The sequence below is a fragment of the Tachyglossus aculeatus genome, chromosome 4, assembly GCF_015852505.1.
Source record: "Tachyglossus aculeatus isolate mTacAcu1 chromosome 4, mTacAcu1.pri, whole genome shotgun sequence".
NCBI lineage: Eukaryota > Metazoa > Chordata > Mammalia > Monotremata > Tachyglossidae > Tachyglossus > Tachyglossus aculeatus.
This window is the reverse complement of record NC_052069.1, coordinates 39,696,762-39,714,569: the sequence shown is the minus strand read 5'-3', so window position 1 is coordinate 39,714,569 and position 17,808 is coordinate 39,696,762. Positions and strand designations below refer to the sequence as shown.

General features: G+C 40.1%; 1 protein-coding gene across 1 annotated transcript in view; it reads left to right on the top strand.

Moving 5' to 3' along the window:
- The window catches only part of ODF2L (outer dense fiber of sperm tails 2 like), a 50,557-nt gene extending 33,713 nt beyond the window's left edge, over positions 1 to 16,844 (top strand). The window contains exons 11-17 of the mRNA XM_038745197.1: positions 1,877 to 1,987; positions 3,646 to 3,750; positions 7,355 to 7,513; positions 9,236 to 9,321; positions 9,404 to 9,566; positions 11,205 to 11,330; positions 16,425 to 16,844. Coding sequence (XP_038601125.1) covers positions 1,877 to 1,987; positions 3,646 to 3,750; positions 7,355 to 7,513; positions 9,236 to 9,321; positions 9,404 to 9,566; positions 11,205 to 11,330; positions 16,425 to 16,553 — 879 coding nt within the window. The 3' untranslated portion in view covers positions 16,554 to 16,844. The remainder of the gene's footprint in view (positions 1 to 1,876; positions 1,988 to 3,645; positions 3,751 to 7,354; positions 7,514 to 9,235; positions 9,322 to 9,403; positions 9,567 to 11,204; positions 11,331 to 16,424) is intronic.
- Positions 16,845 to 17,808: the final 964 nt, after the last annotated feature.

Below are 17,808 nucleotides of genomic sequence, written 5' to 3'. Positions count from 1 at the left end.
TTTTCTGTAATATGGACATCTCTAGTTCCAGCTACGTAGTGCTGGCATTGCATTCTACCTAGTGCTCTTTCCATTTTCAGGTAGGTAATAACTATCAATAAAAATGAGAAGAATAAGAATTGTGTTATTAAGCCTGTACTATGTGCCGAACACTGTGCTAGCTCCGAGGTAAGCGCCAGATGATCAGGTCGGACCCTGTCCCTGTTTCACATGGGTTTCACAGTCTATATGAGAGGGAGAATGGCTACTTAATCCCTTTTTAGCCGGTGAGGAAACAGGTATAAAGAAGTTAAGTGACTTGCCCAAAGTCACACAGCAGGCAGGTGGCAGAGCCGGGATTAGAACCCCTGTCGTCTGGCTTCCAGGCGACATTTTTGATGGTTCAGAATGCTTAAGCCAATACAAAATGCAGCATTAGCCGTATAAATGCTTAGTAAGTGCTTAGAACAGTGCTTTGCACATAGTAAGCACTCAATAAATGCCATCATTATTATTATTAATCACATAATGTAGTGGAAAGAGCAAGGATTTGGGAGTCAGAGGTCGTGGGTTCTAATCCGACTCCATCACTTATCTGCCGTATAACCTTGGGCAAGTTGTTTCACTTCTCTGTGCCTCAGTTCTCTCATTTGTAAAATGGGGATTAAGAGTTAGCTCCGTATGGGACAATCTGATTCACTTGTATCTACCCCAGTGCTTAGAACAGTGCTTGGCACATAGTAAACTCTTCCATTAAGCCCACTGCTTCTCAGTAATGGATGATACTTCTCCCTTGTCATAATCCATGACTTTTCCGGCCCTACTACAAAGCTATATGTTCATTCTAGACATTTGAAGTTTCACCTTTGATCGAAGACTGTGAACCCGTTGTTGGATAGGGACCGTCTCTATATGTTGCCAACTTGTATTTCCCAAGCGCTTAGTACAGTGCTCTGCACACAGTAAGCACTCAATAAATACGATGGAATGAATGAATGAATGAAGTAATTCATACAATGTTACATTTACCAAAGCTTTGGAATATTATTCAAAGAACGCTACAAAATACAATAAAGAGTGACCCCTTAAATATAATAATAATAATAATAATGGCATTTATTAAGCACTTCCTATGTGCAAAACACTGTTCTAAGCGCTGGGGAGGTTACCAGGTGATCAGGTTGTCCCACAGGGGGCTCACAGTCTTCATCCCTATTGTACAGATGAAGGAACTGAGGCACAGAGAAATGAAGTGACTTGCCCAAAGTCACACAGCTGACAATTGGCAGAGTCAGGATTCGAACCCATGACCTCTGACTCCAAAGCCCATGCTCTTTCCATTGAGCCACGCTGCTTCTCTATTAAAACAATCTTGGCATACTTTAATAATAAATATGATTATTTAAAAAGTTCCATCAATATTGTTTTATGACATCTGATGAGCATTTCATTAGTCCTTATTCAATTTAATGCAATCATTCACTTTCTCTGAACTGTAAACTCACTATGGGCAGGGAATGTGTCCGTTGTTATATTGTACTCTTCCAAGGGCTTAGTACACAGTAAGTGCTCAATAAATGATTGAATGAATGAATGAGCTTGTTGAATCCAAGGAAAATTTTCATCATTGAATGTATCATATCCACTGTGTGAATTTATTTAGTTGTTATAATTTTAGCTAATGTGATATCACTGCAATGTAAAATGTCATAGTTACAAAAATATAGTTGACCCAAATCTTGTAACCAGTCTTTTCAGGTTAAATTTCTAAATTTCCACAATTAGAGCTTTAGAAAATTATGATTGTATTTTGACAGTTTTTACCTTATTTATTTGTTCTTTCTAATACTTTACTACAAAAATGTAATTGTTCTTATTTTATTCAATTCCTTCATAGAGCACATTTGCTGCTTTGAAGGACAAGGTTGCTTCTGTTGAAGAGGAGCTCTTAGAATTGCAAGAAGTTGAGAAACAGCAGAAATCTCTTGCAGAAGAGTATAAAACTCAGGTGAATACTGGCAGTACTTTATGTTTGGAGGTTCAGAATGCTTAAGCCAGTACAAAATGCAGCATTAGCCGTATAAATGCTTAATAAGTGCTTAGAGCAGTGCTTTGCACATAGTAAACACTCAATAAATGCCATCATTATTATTATTAATCACATGACATAGTGGAAAGAGCAAGGATTTGGGAGTCAGAGGTCGTGGGTTCTAATCCCGACTCCACCACTTATCTGTATAAGTTATACACTCTGCTGTATAACCTTGGGCAAGTTGTTTCAATTCTCTGTGCCTCAGTTCTCTCATTTGTAAAATGGGGATTATTTTGTTAGTATGTTTGGTTTTGTTCTCTGTCTCCCCCTTTTAGACTGTGAGCCCACTGTTGGGTAGGGACTGTCTCTATATGTTGCCAATTTGTACTTCCCAAGTGCTTAGTACAGTGCTCTGCACATAGTAAGCGCTCAATAAATACGATTGATGATGATGATGATGATAAGAGTGAGCTCCATATGGGACAACCTGATTCACTTGTATCTACCCCAGTGCTTAGAACAGTGCTTGGCACATAGTAAGCACTTAACAAATATCATCATTGTTATTATTATCATTATTACAGTGCTTTGCATGCACTAAATATGATTAACTGAATAAATATGATTGAATGAATGAATGAGCATCATTTTCTTAGAATTAGCTCCTCAACATTTCTGAATTTGAATTCTCCCTCCGGATCCCTTCTGAGGGTCTATTTGAATGTTTTTTTTATAGTATTTGTTAAGCACTTACTATGTGCCTGGCACTTTACTAAGCGCTGGGGTAGATACAAGGTAATCAGGTAATATTCATTCATTCATTCAATTGTATTTATTGAGCGCTTACTGTGTGCAGAGCACTGTACTAAGTGCTTGGGAAGTACAAGTTGGCAACACAGGTAGATACAGGGTAATCAGACTGGACACAGTCCCTATCCCACTTTGGGCTCACATTCTTAAACCCCATTTTACAGATGAGGTAACTGAGGCCCAGAGAAGTGAAGTGACTTGCCCAAGGTCACACAGCAGACAGGTGACGGAGCTGGGATTAAAACCCAGGTCCTTCTGACTCAAAGGCCTGTGCTCTATTCATTCAGTCATATTTATTGAGCACTTACTGTGTGCAGAGCACTGTACTAAATGCTTGGGAGAGTACGGTAAACAATAAACAGACACATTCCCTGTCCATAACGAGTTTATGGTCAGTCTGCTAGGCCATGCTGCTTTTCTATCGACTTGTTAGAATTTCTCATTCTCATGGTTTATTGGGATAACATATTTAAGTAGGCACTGCATTGTGAACATTGGATTTCCAGTGAGAGGATTTTATGTTTAAAATTGATCTCGAGGTAAAAGTAATGATTTAAATAATAGCCATATTCCGTTATTTACCATTTAATCTTGTGGTGTTTAACATGAAAATGCAGTGACACAGATTTAGCATGGAAGGATCAGTCTATTAAATGACTTCTGTTTGGTTAAATTTAAGAGTTAAAAAGTGATACCTCTAACAGTATAACGGTTTGCTCCCACTATGCGGTAAATAGGTGCTTCTTGGACAGGAATTATTGTTTGTCATAAATGACGGAGCCCCGGGGGGTGTAACAGGATAATCAAATGTGGTCTGTCCTCAGGTACAAAAGTTACAAGCAGCAGCTGAAGAAGTGAAAAGCAGATATGAAAAAGTATTGCATGAAAATAAACTAATGAGAGCAAATAAGGATTTAGAATTAGAAGAGGTAAGATTGCTTTTCTAGTATACCCAAGCCAGATTTTTGCAGAACATAGTTTATAAATACAGTGAAGTATTTACAATTAATACAATATGCAAACTGTTTTCAATAGCTACAAAAATCTGATTCTGTAGCCTTTCCTTGTAAGAGCCTTAACTCTGCAGGAACCTTTTATCTTTGTGAAGATTTATAGGCTTAGCAATAGGACTGAAGTGCTTATGTCATTATTTGAATTCCTTTAGAAGTGTATTTGGTAAATGATAAAATAATGCATTTTGGAGTAAATCGTATTGTTGCATCTCAATAACCAGAAGTCTATCATCTTTCTATCAGTGCTAATATTCAATGTGTAGTGCACTGTCTGGATTTTATAATTTCTCGTAGTTTAGAAATATTATTGATTATCTACATTTCTCAGCATTGAGGTTTTTCACACAGTTGCCAAAGAAATTTAACCTACGTATTTTCTAGCAATGATATGGAAATCATCGAAAATCTTGATTCTCTGGAAGCACCTTAGGAAGTGCCCAGTGTCACACAGCAGGCGGGTGGCAGAGCGGCGATTAGCACCTCTCAGACTTGTGCTCTTTGCATTGGGTCGTGTTGCTTCTCGATTAATTTTGATTCTTGGAAGTATTTGAAATTTATATGTAAACGTTTGATTCGAGAAGTATTTCTACACCATTTCTTCACGGATGATTCCCAAATCTACCTCTCCAGTCCTGACCTTTCTTCTTTTCTCTAGTCTTGCATTTTGTCCTGCTTTCAAGACATCTCTTTCTGGATGTCTCACTTTCACTCATTCAGTCGTATTTATTGAACGCTTACTGTGTGCAGAGCACTGTACTAAGCGCTTGGGAAGTACAAGTTGGCAACATATAGAGACGGTCCCTACCCAACAGTGGGCTAACGGTCTAGAAGGGGCCACCTCAACCTGAACATATCTAAAACAACAGTCCTTATCTTCCCATCCAAACCCTGTCCTCCCAAACACTTTCTCATTACTGTAGACACCACCACCATCCTCCCTGTCTCACAGATCTATAAGTTTGGCATTATCCTTGATTGATCTCCATTGTTCAACCTGCATATTTGGTCTGTCATCAAATCCTGTCAGTTTTACCTTCTAATCTCTAGAATCTGACCCTTCCTCTCCACCCCAACTGTTACTCTGCTGATCCTGATCCTGCCTTGACTATATCAATCAATCAATCAATCGTATTTATTGAGTGCTTACTGTGTGCAGAGCACTGTACTAAGCGCTTGGGAAGTACAAGTTGGCAACAATATCAGCCACCTCACTGACCTCCCTGCCTCCTGTCTTCCCTAACACAGCTCTTACTTCACACTGCTATCTATATCATTGTAAAAAAAATAAATTGTCCATGACTCCCCATTCCACATAAACCTCCGATGATTGCCCACACATCTCCACGTTAAAGAGAAACTCCTCACCATTGGCTTTAATGCACTCAATTAACTCTCTCCTTCCTCCCTAACCTTATTAATCCACTACTACTACATAGTCCAGCGCTTAATACAGTGCTCTGCACACAGTAAGCACTCAATAAATACGATTGAATGAGTGAATGAATAGTCTGCTCACTTAGCTCTTCTAATGCCAACCTACTCACACCTCCTTGATCTCATCTGGGTCACCTCTGACCCCTTCCCCACATCCTCCTTCTGGTTTGAAGGAGAAGAGAAGCAGCATGGTGTAGTGGATAGAGCGCTCACCTGGGAGTCCGCTGGTCATGGGTTCTAATCCTGGCTCTGCCACTAGTCTGCTGTGTGATGCCTGGCAAGTCACTTTGCTTCTCTGTCCCTCAGTTACCTCTTCTATAAAACGTGAATTGAGACTGTGAGCCCCATGTGGGACAGGGACTGTGTCCAACTCGATTTGCTTGTATCCACTCCAGTGCTTAGTACAGTGCCTGGCACACAGTAAGCGCTTAACAAATACCATCATTATTATTATTATTATTATTATTGTCCCTCATTCATTCATTCAGTCATACATATTGAGCGCTTACTGTGTGCAAAGCACTGTACTAATTGTATTAAGTGCTTGGGAGAATGCAATATAGCAACAGACACATTTTCAGCCGACAATGAGCTCACAGTCTACAGGGTCCCTCCCGCTTCCTATCCAACAGATTCTCACTCTCCCCATTTTCAAAGGCCTTCTAAAATCACATCTCCTTCAAGAAGCCTTCCCCGAATAAACCTTCATTTCCTTGTCTAAACCCTCTCTTCTGAATCACCTATGCAGTAGAGACTGTTCCCTCGGCTCCACAGCCCCAGTACACGTACTCATCTGAAATTTATTTTGGTGTCTGTCTTCCCCTCTAATCCGTAAGCTCCCTGTGGGCAAGGAACATATCTGCCACCTCTGTTGAATTGTACTTTCTGAAGCGCTTACTACAGTTCTCAGTCAGCACTCAGTAAATACCATTGATTAATTGATTGAGGAAGATTCACTTAGTAGAGGAGGACAGTTACTAGTAACAAAAAAGAGCATATTAAGCTACATTAATATGAAAGCGCCCTTAGTTCTTCCATGATGAATACTTTCATTCATTCATCTTCAATAGTGTTTATTGAGCACTTACTGTGTGCAGACCACTGTACTAAGAACTTGGGAGAGTACAATAAACAGACATACTCCCTATATTATGGGCAGGGAACAGGTCTACCAAATTTCTTATTTTGTACACTCCCAAGTGCTTAGTCCAGTGCTCTGCACACCATAAGTGCTCAGTAAATACTACTGATTGATTCACTGTGAGTTTTGCCCGGGAACTCAGGAACATTCATCCAACAGCTTGAGCCTGTTTGCACTAAGCACACAACAGTGTTGAAACAACCAGTTTACTCCTATTCATTCATTCATTCAATTGCATTTGTTGAGTGCTTACTGTGTGCAGAGCACTGTCCTAAGCACTTGGGAGACTACAGTACAATAAACAGACACATTCCCTGCCCATAATGAGCTTACAGGCTTGAGCAGGGGACCCAGACATTAATATAAATAAATGACAGATATGTACATAAGTGCTGTGGGGCTGGGAGGGGAGGGAGAATAAAGGGAGCAAGTCAGGGTGATGCAGAAGGGAGTGGGAGATGAGAAGGGGTGCTTAGACAGGGAAGGAGGTTCATTCATTCAATCATTTATGGAGGGCTTACTGTATGGAGAGTACTGTACTAAGCACTTGGGAAAGTACAATACAGCAGTAAAGAGAGACAATATGCTACCCATGCTAGCAGCCTTGGAACGGGAGAGTACAACAGAATGAGAGTTCCCTTAAATGGGACTCTGCAGGATCCCAACCTCCATTTTATACCAGAACTGGGTGTATCTTCAAACCAAACGTCAGCCAGCCGGATTTATTGAGCACTTACTGTGTGCAGAGCACTGGACTAAGTGCTTAGGAGGGTACAATATAACCATATAACAGACATATTCCCTGCCCACAACGAAATAACAGCCTATGTGTATAAAAAATATTTTTAACAGAATACGTTGCGCTTGTCAGCCTCATAGACAACAGTAAAGATACTGACTGTATTTGTGGTCTTGCACTAATTTTTCTTCAATGCTGTCTCCCAGGTGAGAAGCCAGAAGGAAGCGCATTTTAAGGAATTAGAGCAAGCTCGCGGTTTACCGAAGGCAGCGGAACTGAGGCTGCAGGAGTGTCAGAAAAGCCTCCTGTACTTCAAAGGGAGATGTGCAGACCAGACCCAAATGGTTAGGGAACTTCAGGTTCAGGTGCTTAGAGAATGAGTTTGGATTCTTGGGAAACGCGGGAGAAAGGCTTGGGAGCGACTTGACCAGCTGAGGGCACTCGGCTCCATGTTGGCTTTCAGTGTGGATTGCTGTCCACGGCCTGTCGGAGTCGGCTGCTGGAAAATCAGTTTCTTGGGCAGATGTTGGGATCCACTTTGGGATATTGTTCTCTGAGCATTTTCTAGACCACTGCTCAACAGAAACACAAGGACCTTAGAATCCCTATCATTTATCCCTTGTGAGACCATTAGGTTGTTTTAAGCAATCAATCTGTCAGTGGTATGTATTGAACCCCACGTGGGAGGACCTGATTACCTTGTATCTACCCCAGCACTTAGAACAGTGCTTAACACATAGTAAGTGCTTAATACCATAATTATTATTATTATTTAATGAGCACTCGGTATACACAGCACAGTATACTAAGGGGGAGAGTCCAATACAACAGAGTTGGTAGTCATATTCCCTACCCACAGTGAGCTTATAGTCTAGAGGACATGTACATTGTTGGGATTAAAGAAACTCTATTTATCAGAACAGCCGATCTTCTTTGTTTTAAATGCCATTAGTTGATTCTTTTTTATGGTATTTGTTAAGTGCTTACTATATGCCAGGTACCGTACTAAGTACTGGGATAGATAGAACCTAATCAGGTTGAACACAGTTCATGTTCCGTAGGGGGTTCACAGTGTTACTCCCCATTTTAAAGATGAGGTGACTTAGGGACAGAGAAGTGAAGCATCTTGCCTAAAGTCACACAACAGACGAGTGGCGGAGCTGGGATTAGAACCCAGGTCCTTCTCACTCCCAGGCCTGTACTCTGTCCACTAGGCCACACTGCTTCTCCTGATCGATTGATTGATTGTAGGTACGTGGCAAAATATTTTGTACGTCAAATTTCCTCAAGAGAAATTAAAACTTTTATATGGCTGTTTGTTACAAATACCCAAGCACATCAGATCTTTCGAAAATTGATGTGTTCTTTGGGTACCGGTGATTACATCTCATTTCTCGTACCAGTACATGAGGGAATGATACAGAGGCTATGTTAAATTTTAAAGGCTTTTACATAAAGTGTTCTTAATGTCTCACAAATATTGCTTTGCTTTCATACATTTTGATTATATTTTTGTTAAAACAAATTTGGTGCTGAATTTCCAGTGGAAATACATAGTGGATTTTATTTAAGCCATCAAAGTGCGTAGTAAACCATGATCAATACTAGCACCACATTGAAACCTATTTATATTTTTCTGTGGAAATGGCTGAAGAAACACGCTTAGTACAGTGAAGTGTGCCCCCAAAATACCATTGGTTTCATTAGACCTTCCTTGGAAATAGCTGATTGATTTGTAATTTTTTAAACCCCGCATGTAAAGTAATATAATTGACTTTGAAAGTAAATTAGCTGAGAATATGTGTCAGTTACTGAAAATTGTAAACTAAGGGGTAAAAATGTTCATAATAATATCTGTGAAGGAACAAAGTCTTGTTACTTTGAAGCCAGGAGACTGGGTTTGAATCCTGAATCTTCCTTTAGAATAAATAGCCTTGGAACTTTAGTTTCCCCATCCACAAAGTGATACTAATTCGGGCTTCATAAAGATGTTTTGGAAACAAATGAGACTGCATTGAATTGAAGTATTGTAAATACCTAAGGTAGTTATGAATCCAAGATAGCTATAATATTTCCCCCCCTCGCAGGTTGATGAAAATGACAGTCTTTTGAAAGCACTGTCTTTGGAAGAGGAAAACTGTCACATCCGGTTAAAATGTGAAAACCTCAAAAGGTAAGTGTGAGTTTGACCAGTCATTTTTGTAATATTTTTTCATTGTGATATGATTTTATAAATGTATATTTTGGGGGTAAAGGAAACTGGAACAGATGGATGCAGATAATGCCGAGCTAGAAAATAAACTGGCGAGCCAAGAAGAACATCTTAAATTCAGTGAATTGCAACTTAAGAAGAAATCTGCAGAATACGGAGCCTTGGCCAGGAAATTGGAAGCTACGTTAGAGGAAGGAAGGCAAAAGGTATAATTGTACTTTATCTTGGCTTTATACAAATCTCTTTTTATGATGATAAGTTTATTTTGCCCAACGAGTTTCTGGAATGTTGTTTTTATACACTGATGGCAGAGACTGAATGGATGAGCCAGAACATTAGTCTTTATACATCTCTCTACCCTTTTTCGGAGAGCCAAGTAAATTGACAGGATCAATTTTTGAAAACTGGTGAAATGATAGGAAAACAGAAAGCACAATTGCCAAGGGATCTAGTGAAGTCCTCATTTAAAACTCACCAGGTCAACAATAAGAAAATTAAGTCTAAAAATTATTTTTCAGCCATGGATGTTTGCTAAATCCTAATCTTACCTCTCTAAAGTGAGTAATTTCATCCTGGCAGAGCAGTTGGATCTTTGAGGGTAGCAACCTCTCCAAGGTAAAGTTATACTGGACTCTCCCAAGTGCTTAGTTCAGTGCTCCGCATACATCGTGGCTTAGAGGAAAAAGCATGGGCTTGGGAGTCAGAGGTAATGGGTTCTAATCCCGGCTCCGCCACTTTTCAGCTGTGTGACTTTGGGCAAGTCACTTAACTTCTCTATGCCTCAGTTCCCTGATCTGGAAAATGGGGATTAAGAACGTGAGCCCCATGTGGGACAACCTGATTACCTTGTATCCCCCCCCAGTGCTTAGAACAGTGTTTGGCACATAGTAAGTGCTTAACGAATGCCGTCATCATCATCATACAGTAAATGCTTGATCAATCAATCAATCAATCGTAATTATTGAGCGCTTACTGTGTGCAGAGCACTGTACTAAGCGCATTGATTGCTATTTAAGATTGGCATCATCTCCACCACAGTTTACTAACCACACTGCAGTGTGCCGAGCCCAGAACGAAGCTCTGGGAGTTATGCAATGAAGATTAACAGAAAAAGTTTCCACCCCCATGGAGCTGTTCACTGGGAAGAGTTTAGGAAAATCCTTTAAACTGTCAAACTCCTTAGTGACCCAGGAACAAATTATAAGGTTCTTCAAAACTCATACCATTAACAGCTATTTAATAATGTTACTTAATATTATGCTGTTGTGTTTTAAATTACATTAGGAGAAGCAGAGTGGCATAGTGGATAGAGCACGGGCCTGGGAGTGAGAAGGTCATGGGTTCTAATCCCAGCTCCACCACTTATCTGCTGAGTGACCTTGGGCAAGTCACTTTTCTTCTTTGTGCCTCAGTTCCCTCATCTGTAAAATGGGGATTGAGACTGTGAGCCCCACGTGGGACAGGGCCTATGTCCAACCCGATTGAATCATGTCCACCCCAGCACTTAGTGTCCGGCACATAGTGAGTGCTTAGCAAATACCACAATTATTATTAGGAAAGAGTAGACATTTAATTAGGGGTGTTTATCATTTCAGGATACAGCAGTAAAGGAATTTCATATTGCTTTTCCAGAGGTCCCAGAATGGATCCTAATTTTTAACCTATTCAGCGAGATGGAGGGCCACTCCAACACCATGGGGTTTAGGAGGTTCCCAAATATGTGTTTTAAGAATTGCCCCTCTGAGTTTCAGATATACACATTTGAAGAAAAGTGTAAAATTGTTAACATAGTACATCTTTTTATGGAATAAGTTATCATTTTATTTAAACTGGTACAATTTCAGGTTTCTGAAGAGATGGAGAGAATATCTTCCAAGGAACAGGCACTACAGATAAAAATATTCGATCTGGAAACTGAGCTAAGAAGAAAAACCGAAGAGCAGAAGCAGCTCGTTTGCCAATTGAACAATGTGAGTCAAGTTTATTTTGATTTGTTCCCAAGTGAGGCAAATGGACTTTTAATATGCAAATCATGAAGTATATTTAAGGTGTTAGAATAATGTATTTCAAAGTGCTGAGCAGATTAGGTGAGAGCAGGTTATATTGATGTATTTTTAATCCATCCAGGTCTTCTTGCGATACATTGTACAGTTTCTTTGGCTTTCTTTTCATCCTCAATAGCAACCACTACAGTATTTCCATGGCTGCTTATGGCTGCTTCTTTTCCCTAAACATTACTGTTGTGGGACAGTTGCCTAGAATCAAAGATTTGTTGGATTTTGTTCCATAGAAGCAGGGAACATTTTCTGAGTTAAGACTCTTTTTGGAAAAAAAAGCAATACTTAAAACTTTATCATTCCAAGCCACGTATTTATATCTTTAATGGACTAGGCTGGCATATATTGGATTTAAGAGATCTTTAGCATGTTATGGTTTTATTTTAAATGAATATTCAGAGATTTTGGCCCGGGGTGCCAGTAAATCAGAACAAAAAACTGATTCTACACAGGCAGTCCTTTTTAACTATTTATTTGCCTCACGTGAATCATAAGATAACAAGAGAAGCGCTGGATATTAAATTGGTTTGATATCATCATCATCATCAATCGTATTTATTGAGCGCTTACTATGTGCAGAGCACTGTACTAAGCGCTTGGGAAGTACAAATTGGCAATATATAGAGACAGTCCCTACCCAACAGTAGGCTCACAGTCTAAAAGATATACAGTCTTCCTGTAAAAGATCAGTGCTATATTAACATGACAAAATAAGTATCATTTTCTTTGAGAAGTCAATGAAATACATTACTGTTGGGAACTTATAATTTGAGTCTAAAAATATGAGATTCAAAAGTAAACTGGTTATAAAGGAATAACAGTTTAATTCATTCATTCAGTCGTATTTATTGAGCACTTACTGTGTGCAGAGCACTGTACTAAGCGCTTAAGGCACTACAGATAAATTTAATTCTGTCTTTAAACTACATAAATAGGCACTTTATCCTATTTATTTGAGGTTATGCCATATTTCGGCACCTCAGAATAATAATAATAATAATAGCATTTATTAAGCACTTACTATGTGCAAAGCACTGTTCTAAGCACTGGGGAGGTTACAAGGTGATCAGGTTGTCCCACGGGGGGGCTCATAGTCTTAATCCCCATTTTACAGATGAGGGAACTGAGGCCCAGAGGAGTGAAGTGACTTGCCCAAAGTCACACAGCTGACAATTGGCAGAGCCAGGATTTGAACCCATGACCTCTGATTCCAAAGCCTGGGCTCTTTCCACTGAGCCACTCCGCTTCGTACATATTCTACCACCAACATAGTAACTCCACATAGCAAAAACAGGGTTTTTTGTTTTAGTTTTGCTCCTTAAGCTCTCCTCCCTGCCCATTTTACCTAATACCGAGTATGAACAGGCTTGTTATCTGAAGAAACTCCTTTCTATTTTAAACTTTTTCCCATCAGTTGGTGTTGGGGAAAAAAGACTGAAAGGGAAATGATTGTCTAGGCCAATTAAATGTTTAAAAGAAGCCCACAAAGGAGATTTTGAAAAAGACTGTTGCTAGATACAGTCTACCTTTGGAAATTGTAAGTGCCTTGTAGGGACGGATCGTGGATCGTGGTTACCACCTCCATGGTATGGTACTTTTCCAAGCACTTAGTGTAGCTTTCTGCACACAGGATGTGCTAAATAAGTGCCATCGTTTGAAGATAATCAGTTAGACACAGTCCCTGCCCAACATGGGCAGTCTCATTTTGGTGGTGGACTGGTATTTAATCTCCATTTTACAAATGAGAAAACTGAGGCACTGTGAAGTTAAGTGCCGAGGTTACCGAGCAGAAAAATGGCAGAGCCAGAATTAGAATCCAGGTTCTCTGTCTCCCAGGCTTGGGTTCTTTCCCTGAGGCCACACGGTTTCTCCAGTGGATATAAGGAACATGTGTCACTATCTATGAATCTTGTCAGCAGCGTCATTAAAGACTTACAAGGTACAAACAACTCCACGTAACTCTTGCTTATTTCTTGAAAATCAATGAAGATGTGGAACCTAATCCACTAGAGACTCACTCTCAATGGGGAAGTACAGGTAAATGGGATGATTAAAATGGCAATACAGTTGGTAAAATTAAATGATTAATACCCCTGATAAAAATATATAATAAAAACATGTTATCCAGCCCCCCAATAAACAGACTAATCCTAACCTTGTAGAAATCTTGGTAGGATTTCTGGATAATCATATCCTTCTGAGTGATAGTGAAGTACCCTAAAGGGGCCTTCCTGACTCTAGGAAAATTGGTATTTTAGCCACTTTAGCCACCTCTCCCATTTTCCAGGCATGCCAGATAGCAAACCTTTCATCCTAGGGAAGCAGCTTGGCTTAGTGGAAAGAGCACGGGCTTGGGAATCAGAGGACGTGGGTTCTAGTCCCGACTCTGCCACTTGTCTGCTGCGGGACCGTGGGCAAGTCACTTAACTTGTCTGTGCTTCAGTTACCTCATCTGTAAAATGGGGATTAAGACTGTGAGCCCCACGTGGGACAACCTGATGACCTTGTAACTATCCCAGCGCTTAGACCACTGCTTTGTACATAGTAAGCACTTAACAAATACCATCATCGTTATTATTATTATTATTTGAAAGTGAATTACTGATTGAAGGGGGGTGGTCTTCAGGCACCTCAGAAGTTCTGGAAAAACCATGCTCTGGTAAAATCATTTGAAACGATGCCTATAATAATAATAATGATGGCATTTATTAAGCGCTTACTATGTGCAAAGCACTGTTCTAAGCGCTGGGGTGGTTACAAGGTGATCTGGTTGTCGCTTGGGGAGTCTCACTGTCTTAATTCCCATTTTACAGATGAGGTAACTGAGGCCCAGAGAAGCTAAGTGACTTGCCCAAAGTCACACAGCTGACAATTGGCGGATCCAGGATTTGAACCCACGACCTCTGACTCCAAAGCCTGCACTCTTTCCACTGAGCCATGCTGCTTCTCTATGCTCCTGCTTGGGTGAAGCTTGACTTGTATCAGTCAATCAAACTTACTGAGCGCTTACTGTGTGCAGAGCACTGTACTATGCACTTGGGAGAGTACAATATAACAGAGTTGGTAGATACATTCCTTGCCCACAGTGACCTTACTAGATGGGGCGGCAGACTGGGCCCAACCCAATTTGCTTAGAGCAGTGCGTGGCACATAGTAAGCACTTAAAAAATACCACAATTATTATTATTCCAATATATCCTAGTAGGCAATGGCGTAGACATGAGGGAGGTCTGGGGAATAGCCCAGTCCCAGTGTCAGACTACCTTCCTAAGGGAGAAGCTTACAGGTGTTTTTAAATCAGCAAGTATATTAAGTGAAACTCACATGGAGAGCCAATAAAAATTAGGTAAAGATTAATTATTACAAAGTGATCTAGAAGATTAATCTTGGGTTCAAAAATGGTTCAATAATAATAATGATAATAATGGCATTTTTAAGGCCTTACCTTGTAGTAATAATGATTGTAATAATAATGATGGCTTGTATCAAGCCATGACGATAATCAGATCCCTCACGGGGCTCACAACATATCGAATCATCAATCTGCTGATGAAGGAACTGAGGCACGAAGTAGTTAGTGACTTGTCCAAGGTCACGTAGCAGACGTGGTGGAGCCGGGGTTAGAATCCTGGTCCTCTGACTCCGGGGCCCATGTGCGCTTTCCACGAGACCGCACTGCTTCTAATTCAAGGCATTTTGCATTTAAAAGCTCAAACTGCTTTTGATGTTAAGACATTAACCAGTTGGGTGTGGAGAATCAGCAGAGAAGCAGCATAGCTCAGTGGAAAGAGCCTGGGCTTTGGAGTCAGAGGTCATGGGTTCAAATCCCCGCTCCACCAATTGTCAGCTGTGTGACTTTGGGCAAGTCACTTCACGCCTCTGTGCCTCAGTTACCTCATCTGTAAAATAGGGATTGACTGTGAGCCCGCTGTGGGACAACCTCATCACCTTGTAACCTCCCCAGTGCTTAGAACAGTGCTTTGCACATAGTAAGCGCTTAATAAATGCCATTTAAAAAAAATCTTCTCACAGCATGGGACAGTTTGTGTTCTTGGGGTCCCAGAGCTGTGGGAGATGGAATTGCTCTTCCTTTGTCTATCAAGACTCCCGAGCCCGCTATCTGAGACTCAGGCGGTTTCCCATCCTCTTTCCCCACTACTCTAGATGGTAAGCTCCTCTAGGGCAGGGACTATGTCTACTCACCCTATGTTATGCTCCCAAGCATTTACTACAGCATTTACTTGAGAGACAGCATGGCTTAGTGGAAAGAGCATTGGCTTGGGAGTCAGAGGTCATGGGTTCTAATGCCGGCTTTGCCACTTATCAGCTGTGTGATTTGGGGCAAGTCACTTAACTTCTCTGTGCCTCAGTGACCTCATCTGTAAAATGCAGATTAAGACTGTGAGCCCCACATGGGACAACCTTATTACCTAGTATCTGTCCCAGCACTTAGAACAGTGATTGGCACATAGTAAGCGCTTAACAAATACATTTTACTATTATTATTACTACAGGGCAAGTCCTTGGGCAAGTCACTTCACATCTATTGGCCTCAGTTACCTCATCTGCAAAATAGGGATTAAGATGCTGAGCCCTGTGTGGGACAGGGACTGTGTCCAACCTGATTATCTTGTATCTATCCCAGAGCTTAGGATAATGCCTGGCACATAGTGAGCACTTAACAAATACTACAATTATTGATCCTGGACAATAAATCTGAGCTTCTCCCTGTGGAATCCACTGCCACTGAGACTCCTGGGGATCAGATTTGACAAATCCCAGTGTCACTCTGTGATGACTGTCCTGAATGCTCTGAGAGTTAGTCCTTGGAAACGGGAAGCTTTGTTAATAATCTTTCAACAGTGATTTGCCTACAAAGTTGAATTGATCCTTTCAAGATCAGTGTATGAACTGTATTTAGTAAATCATGAACCCATGCATGAGGTTTATTGCTGTTTGTGCTGTATTTTTTCCAGCTAACTTGCAATAATGTTTCCTTTTCTTCAGAAAGAGCAATATCAGGAAGTGTGTTTGAAAGAAATGCAACACAGCCTGGAAAAATCAGAGAACCAGAATAAGAGTATCCAGAATTACGTACAGTTTCTCAAAACATCATATATAACAATGTTTGGATGAAGCAATTCAGGTGGTTTCTCAAAGATTTAAGTTTTTCATATGATAGTGCAGTGTCAAGCACTACAAAGTGGACATTGAAAACCCACTACAACAGAAAATAACCTATAGTTTTGCATTAGTTATCAGTATGTACACTGTCGAAGACTAGGATATATTTCTTGTGCAATATTGGAAGATAATTTGATCATTCTTTTTGGAAAAAGAGGAATATGTGTTTCGTTTTGCTTTCCTGTTTGAAAATATCTGCTAGGAAGCTTTAGTAATAAAAGACATCTTAAGCAGTTAAAATAACACAAGTCAGTTTTCTTGTACTTCCTCTGTGTAACTGAACCTGAGATGAAGTCCATCATGGCCAAAGAATCTGGCTCATGAGACCTAAACATGCGCCCACACATACAGATATTCTGTTCTTCCAAAATGAGGGTTTGTAAACCTGAAGAATGTCACACTCACAAAAATTTGTTTTATAGTCCTCACATCGTGTCCAAACCAATGCACAAATCTGTTTCTCCCAACAATGCATCATGCTGTTTACATATGGAGGTATATTTTTTGAAAATATTCCCCAAATCCACCACAGCTTTCTATCCAACACTTGGAAACATGGATTTTGGCTCATACAATACATACTGAACATAATGAATATGGACATTGGCTTTCCGTTACAGTAGCATACTTTCCAAGCATTGAGAATGTCTAAAAATAAATTCTGTTATTTAAAGTGGTCTAAAAATCCCAGTGCTTTGTTTCAGACGTAAGCTAAACTTTAATATAGTTTATATTTTGTTTTGCATACAAACTTTGAAGTTTTAGTTGTTAAATATCAACTGATAACAACTGAAAACATGTTGTGAAAATGCATTCTTTCCATGTAGAGACCAGATCTTTATAAGCACAGCCCCAAATCTCATATGCTATACATTTTTCCAGTTGGCACTTCATTTCATTTGACCGTATTTTAAAAATTGAATTGGATCTCCAACCTCCTGCCCTTTCTCATGAGATTTGAAAGTATCGATTTGGAAGGTTAAATATAGATAATTATGATAAGCCTAGGAGTAACAGGGTTGAAAAGTCCCTTTTAAACAGTTCTCCAGGAACTGTGGACTTCTTCCCCATTGGTGAATGAGGAGGTACGTTCCAAATTCATTACCGCACTTTGCCAACACGGAGCAGTTCAGAGAGTTTTTGTTTAGGGCAAAATCACCACAAAGACAGCAATGGGAGATGGCCCTCATTTCTATGAATGTGTGGA